Source organism: Podarcis bocagei, assembly GCF_964188305.1.
Source record: "Podarcis bocagei genome assembly, chromosome: 16".
NCBI classification, from domain to species: domain Eukaryota; kingdom Metazoa; phylum Chordata; class Lepidosauria; order Squamata; family Lacertidae; genus Podarcis; species Podarcis bocagei.
The window spans coordinates 27,690,663-27,705,886 of NC_138142.1; the positions used below are offsets into that span (position 1 = coordinate 27,690,663).

The 15,224-nt window shown below is 42.7% G+C and overlaps 1 protein-coding gene across 5 annotated transcripts in view; it reads left to right on the plus strand.

Annotated features, from left to right (window-relative positions):
• Positions 1 to 15,224, plus strand: part of ARHGEF2 (Rho/Rac guanine nucleotide exchange factor 2) — a 109,900-nt gene that overhangs the window by 11,445 nt on the left and 83,231 nt on the right. For all 5 annotated transcript variants that reach the window (XM_081175432.1, XM_081175435.1, XM_081175434.1 and 2 more), the window contains one exon: positions 9,532 to 9,664. In XM_081175432.1, the coding sequence (XP_081031558.1) occupies positions 9,532 to 9,664 (133 nt within the window). The remainder of the gene's footprint in view (positions 1 to 9,531; positions 9,665 to 15,224) is intronic.

Here is a 15,224-nt window from a genome sequence, read left to right on the forward strand (position 1 = left end):
GAACAACCCTCCAGAACGAATTAAGTTCTCAACCAGAGGTACCACTGTATATAAATTCAATAAATAAATAAAATAAAAATATGAGATAGAAGGGCATTAAATAGATAAATAACACTGTTTTATTGCTCTTAGGGTATATTTTTGTCTTAATGCAAATTGTTTTTCCATTGTACACAGTGTATACCATACTGAGTTTTTAAAGATACTGTATTAAATGTTTTTTAAAACTTTTAAAATCGGTGGTGGAGAATTTATGGCAAATGGACATATTTTGGACCTCCAGAGGGTCCATTTTGGCCCATCAGGCTGTTTTTCCCAAACCACTCCCATCAGCTGACATCACTGGTGACATCAGCTGATGGGCAGGAGGGCAGGATTTAACCTTGCATTGGATCCCAAGGCCTAGCAGTAGGATTTAATCTCTGCTCATCTGCTGGTGAATGGAGATTAGAGATGACTGTAAGATTAGGGATTTAAAAGGACAGGAGACTTACAGAAGGCACTGCCAGTCTCTTCCCTCTTCCCATCTAAATTCCCATCTTGCTCTGATCTTAAAGGGAGCATTTTGCAAGCAAACCAGAGCATGGGAGACACACCCACCCATCCTTGCCTTTGCTTGCAAAAACACCTTTCTCCCTAGAGTTAAGAGGAAGAGAGAAAGAAAGGAGCACAGGCACTCAATCCTGTCTTAAAGTGCTTGGCAAATACTGTGCATACTTTGAAGCAACCTCCCCCTTAGAAGAACAGGTTGGAGGCTACTTCAAAAGACCTGTTACAGCTTTAAGACAGACTGCTCTACAGTGGTTGCCTTTGCAAGTCTCCTTGTGTTCTTCTTTTAAACCCCCAGTACTGGGTTTAAGGGGGAAGTGTGGGAAGACCTGCAAAGCTGCATGAAGAATTTTGACAGGAGGGTGCTGGCAGCTTCACCTGCCAGGCAATCGTGTGACATCATAACAGTATCACATGATTGACAGGTCAGTAGCCTGTCAAATTTGGCCTGCAAAGCCAATCCTGATAAGGATATTTTTTTATTTTTTTTAAAAGATTTTTATTGGTTTTACAAATTTTAAAAAAACAGACAAACACTTAAGAAAACAAACATACACGTATAAATTCATAACATATTTTCATAAACCTCTTTTCTGGGACTTCCCCATACCCCCCCTTTCTGCATCCCAATGTCTATAATTTTATAGCAACTCCCAGTTGTTACTTTCCAACCTCAGTCATCTTAGTCATCTCTATATTCTAAGCTTATGTCACTGTATCCCTTTGCTCCTAAGAACCAAAACACTCTAACATTCATTGAGTTTATAATAGTCCTTAAGGTAACTTTTGAATTTTCTCCATTCCTCTTCCGCTGTCTCTTTTCCTTGGTCACGGATTCTGCATGTCATCTCAGCCAATGTCATATAGTCCATCACTTTCATCTGCCATTCTTCCAGAGTGGGTAGATCTTGTGTCTTCCAATGCTTTGCGATGAGTATTCTAGCTGCTGTTGTAGCGTACATGAAAAAAGCTCTATCCTTCTTTGACACCAATTGGCCGACCATGCCCAAGAGAAAGGCCTCTGGTTTTTTAGGAAAGGTACATTTAAGTACCTTTTTCATTTCATTATAGATCATTTCCCAGAAAGCCTTAATCTTCGGGCATGTCCACCAAAGGTGGTAGAAGGTACCTTCAGTCTCTTTGCATTTCCAACATTTGTTATCGGGCAAATGATAAATTTTTGCCAGCTTGACTGGGGTCATGTACCACCTGTATACCATTTTCATAATGTTTTCCTTTAAGGCATTACATGCCGTAAATTTGATACCGGTGTTCCATAACCATTCCCAGTCATCTGACATGATGTTATGACCAACATCCTGTGCCCACTTAATCATAGCTGATTTGACTGTTTCCTCCTGTGTGTTCCACTTCAGCAACAAGTTATACATTCTAGATAAATTCTTAGTAGTAGGTTCTAACAATTCAGTTTCTAGTTTTGATTTTTCCATCTGGAAGCCAATTTTCCTGTCCTGTTTGAAAAATTCCACTATTTGATGGTATTGAAACCAATTTTGTACCTTATGCTTCAGTTTCTCATAACTTTGCAATTTCAACTTATCTCCATCCTGTTCCAAAATTTCCCAATACTTCGGCCATCCGACCTCCATATTGAGTTTCTTCACTGCCTTGGCCTCCACTGGTGAGACCCATCTAGGGGTTTTGTTTTCCAACAGATCTTTATATCTTCTCCAAACATTAAACAGTGCTTTTCTAACAATGTGATTCTTAAAGACACTATTAACTTTGTCATACCATAGATATGCATGCCAACCAAAAGCATTGTTAAAACCTTCCAGATCTAAGATGTCTGTATTTTCGAGGAGCATCCATTCTTTCAGCCAGCAAAATGCTGCTGCCTCATAGTACAATTTCAAGTCCGGCAGGGCAAAACCCCCTCTTTCTTTCGCGTCTGTCAATATTTTAAATTTAATCCTGGGCTTTTTGCCCTGCCAGACAAATTTCGAAATATCTTTCTGCCACCTCTTGAAACATTCCATCTTATCAAGAATCTGCAAGGTCTGAAACAAGAATAACATTCTAGGCAATACATTCATTTTGATCACAGCAATTCGGCCTAACATTGACAATTTCAGATTTGACCATATTTCTAGATCTTTTTTAATTTCCGACCAGCATTTTTCATAGTTGTCTTTATACAAATTCACATTTTTAGATGTCAAATAAACCCCTAGATATTTCACCTTCTTAACCAGTGTCAACCCTGTCTCCTCTTGAAACTTCTCCTTTTCTGCCTCTGTTAAGTTTTTTCCTAAGACTTTGGTTTTTTGTTTATTCAGCTTAAATCCAGCTACCTGGCCAAACTGTTGTATTATTTCTAAAACCTTTTTCGTACTAGTGTTTGGCTCTTGCAAAGTCAATACTAGGTCATCTGCAAACGCTCTTAGCTTGTAATGTTTGGCTCCGACCTGCACTCCCTTAACCTGCTGGTCTTCCCTTATCATATTCAGCAACACCTCCAGAACCGTGATAAAAAGTAATGGGGAAATTGGACACCCCTGTCGTGTTCCTTTTTCTATCTTAAGTTCCTCCGTCACTACATTATTTACAATCAATTTGGCTTTTTGTTCAGAATATATTGCGGCCATACCATTCTCAAAACCTTGACCTACCCCCATCCCATGGAGATTCTTTATCATGAAGCTCCAAGAAATATTGTCAAAGGCTTTCTCCGCGTCCACAAAGATCAATACTGCTTTAGTGTTTATATTCACCTCTAGCTTTTCCAAAATATCTATCACATTCCTTACATTGTCTGCTAGGTGTCTTTTAGGGAGAAAGCCTGCTTGGTCCCCATGAATCTTCTCCATCAGCACTCTTTTAAATCTTTTTGCCAAAATGTCTGCAAAGATTTTGTAATCCACATTAAGTAGTGATATTGGGCGGTAGTTCTTCAGTTGAGTCTTTTCAGTCTCTGTCTTCGGTATAAGTGAAATATATGCTTCTTTCCACGATTCAGGTGTCTTTTTTCCTTCAAGGATCTCATTGCAGACTTCTTTCAGTGGTTGAATCAGCCATTCCTTCAGCGATTTGTAGTATCTTGAAGTCAATCCATCTGGTCCTGGGGACTTGCCCAGTTGCATATTCTGAATGGCAGCCTCTATCTCTTGTTCTGTTATTCTCTGGTTCAAATCCATCTTGTTTTGTTGAGAGATTTTTTGTAATCCATATTTATCAAGGAATTTATCTATATCTTCTTCATTTTGCGGGCCTTGAGTATAAAGCTTTTTAAAATAACTCAGGAAGCAATTTCTAATTTCATTAGGTTTAGATATATTCTTTCCATCCACTTCTAAGCTTGTGACTGTATTTAGTTTCTGCCTTTTCTTCAGTTGCCAAGCCAGAAGTTTACCACATTTATTTGCTGATTCAAATGTCTTTTGCTTCATCTGCTTTATCTTCCATTCAATCTCCAAGTTCATCTGTTCCATATATTGTGATTGATATAACTTGATCTCTCTTAAAATCTCCTGGGACTTTGGTTTTACTCTTAGTTTTTTCTCTGCTTCTTTTATCTTTTCCAAAATCTTTTCTTTTTTCTCATTTTGTTTTTTTCTCATTATTGAGTTTTGTTGAATCAAGAAACCTCGCATCACCGCTTTACTTGCGTCCCAGATCACTCTTTTCTCAACGTCAGCCCTCAAATTTATTTCAAAATAGTCTTTTAAGGTTTTTTGGGCCTTCATCAGGATTTCCTTGTCTCGAAAGAGGGCGTCATTCATTCTCCATCTAAATTGACCAGTTGTTGTTAGTTTCATTTCCATCTTCACGGCGTTATGGTCGGAGCAAGTTTTTGGGCAGATTTCTACCTTCTTAATCTTTGGGGCCATGCCGCTAGTAATCCAAATTTGATCAATTCTGGTCCAGGTCAACATTGCTTGGGAGAAAAAGGTTCCCTCTCTCTCCAGAGGGTTCCTTGTTCTCCATATATCTATCAAGTCCATGTTTTCAGTCATTTCAAAAAAAGTCTTAGGAAGTCTCCCTTCCTTACTGATTGTTAGTCTTTGTGCCTTATCCATATTAGTGGAGACCACGCCATTCATATCTCCCATAATTATCATATTGTAATCCAGGTAGTCCGTCAGGGTTTCATGAAGTCTCTTAAAGAAGTCAGATTTGCCTTCATTTGGTGCATAAATTCCAACAACTAAAAGTTTTTCTCCTTGTACTTGTATCTCCACTGCCAAGTATCTCCCTTGTTCATCTTTAAATATCATTTTTGGAGCCCATTTTTCTTTCACATATATTACAACTCCTCTTTTCTTAACTTTGTCTGATGAAACAAATTCTTGTCCTAGCCTTTTATTCGTAAGTAGTCTCCTGTGGGCTCTAGTTATGTGCGTTTCTTGTAGGCATATCAAGTCCAGTTGTTCTCTGTTCAAAATATGAAATACTTGTCTTCTCTTCAATGGCCCATTCAGTCCATTACAATTCCAGCTAAGGAATTGCAAAGCCATCTTGTTATTTTCTTAAGACTCCTCCAACAGCTCCAAGTTGTTGCTCTTCTTCTGATGGTGGTGGTTTTTGTCCAATCGAGAGATTCAGGATATCTAATGCTCTCCTCTGTTCTGCCAGTACATCCACAGTCCCCTTCTGTAAGTCCTCCTGATTTCTTGCCAAAAATTTGTCTTTATCTTGAATTGTCTTTATTTTCACCTTTTTTGCCTTGTAATTAAATGACAGTCCTTGTGGAAATTCCCACCTAAAGCGGATGGAATTTTTCTTTAACAGAAGAGCCAGGTCCTTGTAGAAGTTTCTTAAGTCCAAGATATATTTTGGGATATCTTTGAAAATCTGTACAGTTGAGTTGCCAATTTGCAGGGCCTTTTCAAAGTGGAGTCCTAATATTTTGTCTCTTTCCTCCTTGGATCTGAATGTAATCAGGCAATCTCTCGGGGTCTTTCTGTCCTGTTTTTTACCCAGTCTAAAAGCTGTTGTAATTTTAAATTCGTCTTCCTCCAGATCCCAGCAGTCCGCAAACTCCCGTGTCAGGTATTCCGCAAGGTTGTCTCTCTCGTTCTCCGGGATTGATCTTAATTTCAGATTTCTCTCTTTTCTCTGTAACTCCCACAAGGCCAGAGTTGCATCATGCTCATAGACCTTCTTGGCAATCGGCTCTAATTTCTCTTGCGTCTCTCCAGCAACAGCTTTGGCATCTTCGGCAATTTGGCGTGTAGTAGCGTTTTCCTCGACCAATTTATTAATGGATTCTGTGTTCTGGTTTAATCTTACTGATATTTCTGTTAATTTTTGTGTATTTTCTGAAGTCTGTTTTGTCAAAGACTCCAGAGTTTGATTTATCTTAAGCAGAGCGTCTGTCACAGCTTCCATAGAGGCAGCTGCTCCTTTTTCCTGTTCTGTTGATCCTGCTGGTCCTGGAGTTGCAGCTGAAATTGAGCCTCTTTTCTTTGTCTGTTGCTGTTGCAGCTGTTGTTGTTGTTGCCTAATTTTGGCTCTTGTGACAATCTCTTCTTGTGCGCCACTCATGTCAAGGTCACTTCCCACGGGAGCTGTTTCCTGTTGGAAAATTCCACTGTCCTAGGCCGTGTCGAACTTTACTTACCCTCTAGGGGGAGCAAATCAAAATGGCCATAAAATAAAATGTCCAAATACAAGAACAAAGGAGAATGTCCAAAGGTATAGAAGAAAGAGATTAACTCAGTCAAAGTCAATATTGCTATAAGCTTGTAGCTATAAATTGCCACAGTTTCCCAGTCTATGCTGTTTCTCCTTGTAACACACTGTAGCCAGTCACTATGTGGACTTTGTATCACAGTATCACTTTGCAGGCAAAAGTCAGTTCAGTGACCTATTGTTCTGAGAAGGCAGACCGTTTCGTGCTTTCAATAGATGAGACAGCAGAGGATTTTACTTCAGGTAAATCATGCAGTTTTTAAAGTCTTATTCACCTCCCCTCTGCCCTGCTAGCTAGAGGGGAGATCCAAAGTCTCAGTGCCCGGTTAAGTTAATTAAAAAGCAGGTTTCATCGGATGCAAGTTTAAAGTTCCGTTGCTTTCACTTTCATGCAGTCGGGGGGAGGCAGACTTCCTTGATTTAATCCCCCGCTTTCGGCTCAATTTTCAAGATTTAAAAGGGTCCCAATTGTTTTTCAAATCTTACTCACGGGAATTCCGTCCAGAATTTCTTTTCAGGAAGAAATCGGCGCTCTCCGCTTATGGCGACGCGGCTTCACTTCGCAGGCTGGGTAACGACTCTCAGCACCGCGCTCACCCCGATGTCGATCCGTAGCCTTTAAAAAGGCTCTTTCACGGTACCGGGGGGCGCAAAGGTGCCCACCGAGTCTCCTTGTTCTCAGGCTTCAGCGCCTGAGATTTTAGGGGTCCCCCGCTCGCCGTAGCGGGTAAGACCCGAACTTGCGAAGCAGTCCTTCTCCGGAGCTCGGAGGCAGGACCGCCATTAAGCGCTGGCACCGACCGGAAGTCTCCAATCCTGATAAGGATATGGCCTTGAGAGCAAAAATAACTTCCCCACCCCTGTTTTCAATGCATTAGGAAAATTCCTTTGCTAAAATGTGTCCATTTGGCAAAGTTGCATACAAAAATGTGTATATTAGGAGAAACCATAGTAAAATTATGATAGGTTTTCCTGAGGACTTTTTAATACAAACTGGAAATGTGGAGAACTGCATTTAGGATTGGGAAAATGAGAAGCAGAAAGTAATTGAAATTGACTAATCTGCCCTCCCGAGGGGGGAGAGCTTTCTGACACACCTCCTGAGGCATAGGCAGAATTGTAAAAGGGGGACAACTTAAAGAAGAGACAGGCACTGAACATGACAAAATTGTACCCCAGACAACTCTTGACCATGTGTTGTTTATTATGCTGCTTAGAGAATGACAAGATCCAAAGTGGAGTTTTCACCATATACCCACCCCCACTAAGCAAACTTGCTTGCCCCATAAATTTTAACATTTGGATATGGAACATGTCAACATTGGGTTAAATAAAACAATTTAAAAAGAAGCAGCACCTAACTCAACTGAATTGCTGTTCTTAGTTTGCAGCCAATTCACAGGAAGAGTTTTTATTAAAGCTTTGTTATTTTGTTTTATTATTTGGTTGGTTGGTTGGTTTTATATATTCTTGTTGACTGCTTAGTCTATATAAAGCAGTTTATAAAATTTTAAATCAAACAAAACACATTGAAAATACCTTCTGGCACAGAGGGCTTAATTTATGCTGAGGAAGGCAAAAACAAGAGATGGAGGAGAGGTCAGGGGGCTGTCCCATAAAAATCCCAGCATTCTCAGTCACACATTATCATCACCATCCTTTCTATAAATTCAGAGTACAGTCTCCCCACCCCCCACCCCAGTATTTGAGAATGTGTCTGTTCTTCCTCATCGCTTCCCCTGCCAATTCGTATTCCCATCTTCATTACCAGGACTCATCTGGTAGGACTTCTGCTATTCCATGGGCTGGCTTCTTTAGGAGCTGTGTCTTGCCTTTCCAGCAGTGGGAGAGCTGGGAAGCAGAGTTTGCTCTATCAGCACTGATGTGGCAGCTCCACCAGGCACCTCCTGCACCTGAACTGTGCCAGCTGGGCACTACAGGAACAGCTGTTCAGAAACTGGTGCCTGAGTTTTGGTTTTGATTTTCCTCTTCCCTCCTTGTCCCTTTTCCTTACATGCCACATTTTTTAGATTGTAAGCCTGCGGGTAGGGATTGCATGTGAGCTGCTGTCAGAGCACTTTTGGCTGAAGGGTGGGGTACAAATGTGCTAAATAAATAAAGTTCAGTAATACTTTCCCCCAGAATATATAAAGGGAGTGGAGACATTGTTCTCTTCATAATAGACAAATAATAATAAGATTATTACTATATATGTTACCCCCGCTTTGACTTTTGAGACAGGCTGTTGTTGTTGTTTTGGTATTGCATTTATATTGCATCTTTTTTCCAAGGAGTTCAAGGTGATGTACATTGTTCTCCCCCTCCTCATATAATCCCAATAACAATCCTGTGAGGTAGGTTAGGCTGAGAGGCAGTGACTGAGCTCAAAGTCACATCTAGTGAGCTTCACGGCTGAGCAGGGATTTGAACCCTGATCTCTCCCAGGTCCTAGTAGTTCAACACTCTAACCGCAAAACCATTCTGGCTCTTTAATCAATTTAATCAAAACAGATATAGATAACTAACCTAATACAATACAATAAGAAACTCACCTGAGCATCTGCAATAAAAGACAGCAGGTAAGAATTACAAAGCAGAGTGAGGGATTATGGGAATTAAGATGTAAATAAAAATGTATTAACCCAGTGCTGAAAACATCATTAAGTCGGCACCAGGATTGCCTCTTGAGGGATGCTATTCCAGACCTCCTCTTTGGGATTTGCATCTTTTGCTTCCAGTAAGGAAGGCACTTGGATCAGGGTCTCAGCAGAAGATCTGTGGGTGCCAGCAAGCTGGAATGGGCAGAAGGGTGTGCTTTCAGGAATTGGGATGCCAAGCCGCTTAGGGCTTTAAAGGGAGCACCAAGGCTTTAAACTGGGGGTTTTTATGATTGGAGTGATGACCTCAAATATGAAGGTAGCAGTGAAAGATCTGTGGCAGTCGATTTCCGCACTAATGGAAGTCCTTTTCAGGAGAGACCCCAAGATAGGAACAGAGGGGGAGCCTCTCTGCCTGTGAGAGGTTCTGGGGCACTGAAATCTCTGCTCATGGCCCAGGTGATGATGTGCAGCCTGCCCCTTTTCTGCTCGCTGCTAGTGGAGCTTAAGCAAACAGTGATGCTTCTGTGCTGCCTCTCCCCAGCCGGGAATAGGAGCAGCCACCCTCTGAGGTCACTGGGGGCCGCCAAGGGAGCCGGCCCCTCCCTACTTCCTGGCCTAGAAACAATAACAACAAAAAGGGGGATTGTTTGGCTTGGGTACCATTGAGTGAGTGAGTGTGTGCTTGTTTTGCTACCTTCCTCCTTTCTCACTTTTTCCATGCTTTCAGCTTCGGCGCTGGGAGCTGCGGGCGGCTGGACGCCACCACGGTGGAGGCCGAAGACCAGGTGCACCCGCAGAGGGAGGGGACCACCCTGGGGCGGACCCTCAGCTTCTTAAAGAAGATGACTGGGAAGTCAAAGGTAGGGGCTTGGAAGTTTACAGTTTGATTTCATTGCTGTGTCTTTCATCCATGCGAAACTGATCCTGTATATGCATCGATTTGTACACGGCCTCCAAATCTCTCTGGTTTAACAGCTTAATGCCTACAGTAATGAAAATTAATTGTTTTCATCAGTTTCTCAATGCAGGTTTCCCTGTCCCCCCCAAAAAAAAAACCCCTGAACAAAGTGCTCACAGTTTTCTCATCATCTCATTTTCTTTCTTTCTTTTGGTAAATATTTCTTATTTCATTTTATAGTGTATATAAAACAAAGAAAACTGTTATAACAGATGAAAATCAAAAGAGGAAAAGCAAACTATAAAATAAGCATGTAAAATGAGTACAGTTGCACGTGAGTTAAAATAACAAAATCCAAGTAAACAATATCAGCATTATCTAATTATCAAGTATAGTTCCAGATTTGCCAGGCTTGCAGAAGGGTTGCCTTGAAAATGATGGTTCCATTGTATGCATAACACCAGAATGTCAAACCATATAAAAAGTGTCTGGAGCTTCTAGTCCTTGTCAAAATCTCATATTATGTGTAGTTTTCTCCATTATAGCTATATTCCAGAGTTAATGGGACCAGCTGTCCAATGTAAGATTTTGGGTTGCTTTACCTTGAGATCTCATTTTCTCTTTGTCTTGTTAACTTCTTCATCTTTGCAGTTCCTTAAACCCTTCTGTTAACTTCAGGCATTGGTAATTTACTTCTTAAAACACTATGCCTTAGGGCCAAACTAGATGTGCCCCCCCCCCCAAAACACCCTCCTTTGTGTTTTTTTAAAGCAATAGTAGCCTGGGATGTGTGTGAGAGCCACAGTGTTGAGGGGTGGTGGTTTTCACTCTCCAGCATTGTTTTCAGAATGGAAAAGTCCCCACTCCTCCCCAAGCTGATACATGCCCTACAAGTCTCCCCATCACATGTTGGCTGCTTTTTATATTGCTTAGCTCTTTTAAAAAGAAGCTATTTGGGCTCTGAAAGTGTGCTTTTGGTACTCCATAACAATTGGATAACACGTATTTGAATATCCCGGTGAAATTTTGCATTAATTGCCCAGTAATATGTGTGTGTGTGTGTGTGTGTTTATGTGGGCATCCGATTCCCCCCCCCCCATTTTCATCTCACTTTGGGTCTACTAAACTTCCAAGGTGGCCTCTCAATTTGCTTTCATGTATTAATTTAAATGGGTTGATGCTTATAGATTCTTACTGGGGGCGGGGGGAAGTGCTAGTGTCTTTCTCCTTTATTCTGGGTATTTTTATGTTGGACTTTTCAACTTTGTTTCCGTGCTAGCACTTAAAGCTGGTCCTACTGATCCCCACCCCTGCCTCATATTTGGGATTACCAGTGCAATCCTAACCCCTGGTCCCTGCCTTTGGAGGAAATTAGGATATGGCAGGGCCCCTGCTGGGGGCTTAGCACTGGCAGGCCACTCACTAGTGTAAAAATGCAGAAACTACTGCTGCAGGCTTCAGGTTGCTTGAGGGGCCTGATCTTGAAGCTGGTGCAGCAGAAACAAAGGGGTGGGAAAACCTGCGGACTCCTTCCTCCTTGGCCAGCAGCAGGGCTGAGGATTGTTCTGCCTGTGGTTAAGTACGGGTACGTAGAGATTTCATGAAAAGCGCCACCCTTAAGCAGGCCACAGTCCCCGGTAGTCTGTGTGTTGGGCTTTGATTACCTTTGAACTGGGAGAGCAGCACTCTGTACCTGCTGTCTCACGCTCCCAAAGTTTAGGCTCTGGCACAATGTGAGCCCTTGTTCGCAGTGATTGTTGTTATTATTAATCATAATAATTACATTTATAACCATTAATTAATTATTATAGTTAATAATAATAAATTTATATTCCACTTGTGTGTCAAAATTTGAGAGTCAGTGTGGTGTAGTGTTTAGAGTGTTGGAGTAGGACCTGGGCAAGACGAAGATTTAAGTCCCCACTGAACCAGAAAGCTCAACAGGTGACTCCAGGCCAGTCACTCACCTAACCTATCTCACAGGGTTGCTGCAAGGATAAAATGGGGAGATGGAGAACTATGGACATGCCTCCTTGAGCTCCTTGGAGATGAAGGTGGAATATAAATGCAATAATAATAAAAAAGGCAACCAAAGGAGGGCAACCAAAATGGTCAAAGGCCTGGAAACGATGCCTTATGAGGAACGGTTAAGGGAGCTGGGCATGTTTAGCCTGGAGAAGAGGAGGTTAAGGGGTGATATGATAGCCATGTTCAAATATATAAAAGGATGTCACATAGAGGAGGGAGAAAGGTTGTTTTCTGCTGCGGGCACGAGAAGCGGACACGGAGCAATGGATCCAAACTAGAAGAAAGAAGATTCCACCTAAACATTAGGAAGAACTTCCTGACAGTAAGAGCTGTTCGACAGTGGAATTTGCTGCCAAGGAGTGTGGTGGAGTCTCCTACTTTGGAGGTCTTTAAGCAGAGGCTTGACAACCATATGTCAGGAGTGCTCTGATGGTGTTTCCTGCTTGGCAGGGGGTTGGACTCGATGGCCCTTGTGGTCTCTTCCAACTCTATGATTCTATGATTCTATGATTCTATGAAAAAGGCTTCTAAGCAGTTTACAACTATAGAATCAATCTTTAATTAAAATGCACAGTAAAATCCTTAATTACAATGCACAATAAAACAAAAAATTATATAGCACCACAATTAAAATAGTTAGAATAATAAAACCAGAAGTTCATGTCCAGGGTATTGCTTTCCTAAACAGGTGTGCCTTCATCAATCAGCGGGTTGCCAACACTGATGGGGGCCTGTCCTATTTTATTTAAAAATTGTATGTGGCCTTTAAAAATTAGTTGTATTTGGGTTTGCTTTGACAGGAATTAATTGTGTAATGTACACTGCTGCAGCCTGTACCATTCTGCAAACCACTCTGCAAACCATGCTGTTCTCTGATGTGTCCTTTTCTCCCCACTGCTGGGGCCCCTGAGTGATTTGGTGTGTGTATAGATCAGCCTAATTACGTCACCTATCTCTGTATGGACAATCTCAATTAACACTTTGTCAATTTGATTATATTTGGGAGACCCTTTTCCTCATTTTATAATTGCAATAAAAAGCATTGCAGGAGCACAGCTGCTAAAGCTATAGCTTTTGATGCAGCTTGAGGGCTCCTCGTAAAAAGGCGGGGAGAACCCTCCTGTTCCAACTATTTTGCTACTCTCCAGAGGCACAGGCTACACAAGCAGGAATGAGTCTTTCTCATTGTGACTCCAAACTAAGATCTGCGCATTTATACTTAACCAGACTCAGGGCGGGTGAGAGAGTGGCAAAACTGTTCAAGAGGTGGTGCTGTTTCCCCACTTTGAAAATGAGCAAAGTCTACCATTTTGGCCAGTTCTAAAGTGATTAAAAAAAAGAAAATGTGCAAAGTGTTTTGCAGTTTTTATTTGGTTCCCTACTCATCCACCACAACTATCTTCTAAGTCTACATTACTCAGGGCCAAAAGGCACCTTGTATGCTCAGCAGTACATAATAACTTCTCTCCTACTCCCCGCTTTTAAAACTAAACTGGAAGCAGCACTTGTGACTTCATGTTTTAGGGAAGCTGCCTTGCACCACGTCTGACCATTCACCCACTCAGCCTGGTGTTATTTACTCAGACCTGCAGGGCCTCTCCAGAGGGGGCCTTGGGCAGAAAAATAGTCTTTTCCAGCACCTGCTCCCTTGAAACACTAGGGGTTGAACCCAGGACATTTTTGCATGCAATGCCAAGGTTGTGCCACTGAGGTATGACCCCCACCCCTCACCTTGCACTAGTTGGAGGGATGGGGAGGTGAATGGAGAAGGCTGCTTAACCATTTTCCTTCCATGAGTGTAGCCAAGGTTTTTTTGGGGGGGCAAGGCTTTTGTGGGGGGCAGAACCGACGTGATTGGTCAGTTAAATATTTCTATTGTTTTACTTGATCTAGGCCCATGCTTCTGGCTGTTTTTGCCATCAAAATTTTGTTCCAGCTGCTGTTTCCGAATCTAAAGGCAGCCCCACATATAGCACATTGCAGTAGTCCAATCCAGGCATTACCAGAGCATAGGTACCAGACATTAGGCTATCCCTTTCCAGATAGGAGCACAGCTGGGCCAGCAGTCAAAGCTGATGGAAGGCACTTCATCAACTGAGGCTACTAGAGTTTCAAGTGACAGCAAAGGATTCAGAAGTCCTCCTGAGCTATGTGCCTGCTCCTTCAGAGGGATTGTAACCCCATCAAGAGCAGGGTACCTCTATCAGACCACCCGGTATCAGTCTCTCATTCATGAATGGTTTAAGCAGGTGGAACAGGGGAAGGTGCCGTCTTGCTTTTGCCTCAGGCAGCAAAATGTCACGTGCTATCTATGGCTTTCGACACATGTGTGAGGCTCCAGCTGCACTATCCATTTAAAGCAGGACCATGCCACTTTAAACAGTCACAGGTTCACCCCAAAGAATTATGGGAAGTGTGGTTTGTTAAGGATGCTGAGGGTTGTTAGGAGACCTCTACTCCCCCCTGCCACAGAACTACAATTTCCACAGGTGTTAAACAGCCAGTCCCTCTTCCCATGGAACTCTGGGAAATGGAGCTTTGTGAGAGGAATTTGGAGCAGTGGATGGGTGTCTCCTAGTCACTCTCAGCACCCTTAACAAACTGCACTTCCCAGGATTCTTTGGGGGATGCTATGAAGGAAGCAGTGGCATGGTACTGCTTTAAACAGATAGGGCAGATGGGGCCCAAGTCTGGTTCTGGACAACACATCAAACCATGGCTGAGTGCAGTAGCAGGAGGACCAGGGAAGGTACAGAGCAGGCACCTTTTCCTCTTTAGGAGACCCCACCTGTTTGCATATCCACACTAAGTCTTGATTTGGCTTATCCTTGGGAACCAGAGGCTAAAACTGCCTTCTCCTCAGCTTCTCTCAGTTCCTCAAAAAACTCCCTGTATCTTGTACAACAGCCTCTGGAGTGGTGAGGTCAGAGGAAGTTGTGGCCTTTTCCTGCCTCATGCCAGGCCGAGGGTTTGTTTACACAGCGATTAAGGACACCACCCTGGACTTTTTCAGCCATGGCCTCTTTGGTTTGGAAGGAGCTTCCAGCCATTGTTTCCTTGGGAGCAGAGCCAGAGAAAGCGGGGCTTTCCTCACACGCTTAGGACACGCAGGGCTAGAGGTGGCTCTACCACAGCACAAATAGGAGGAGGCAGATTGTGGGTGTCCGAATCAGAGTCTAAGAATGCCAGGGGCAAGGGGAACAAACGTCCTTCAAGTCCATCTTCCTGTTTCCCAGCCCACAGGTAGGTTAGGAAGGCTGCAGCTTGGACATGTCGCTTGACGCTGGTATTTAGTGGTAGGCTCCTGCTGAATATGGAGGCTCTACTAAGCCACTATGGCTAATATAACTGTAATGGATTCTGATCTGACTGAGGAAGCACAGCCCAGTGAGATGTTTCTGTGGCAAAAGCCCCTCTAGAAGGAAAGACTGCTGCACAAGGGATACTCAGAGAGCCACTGGGAAGGCCTTGGAGGTCGCCTAGCATGCCCATCC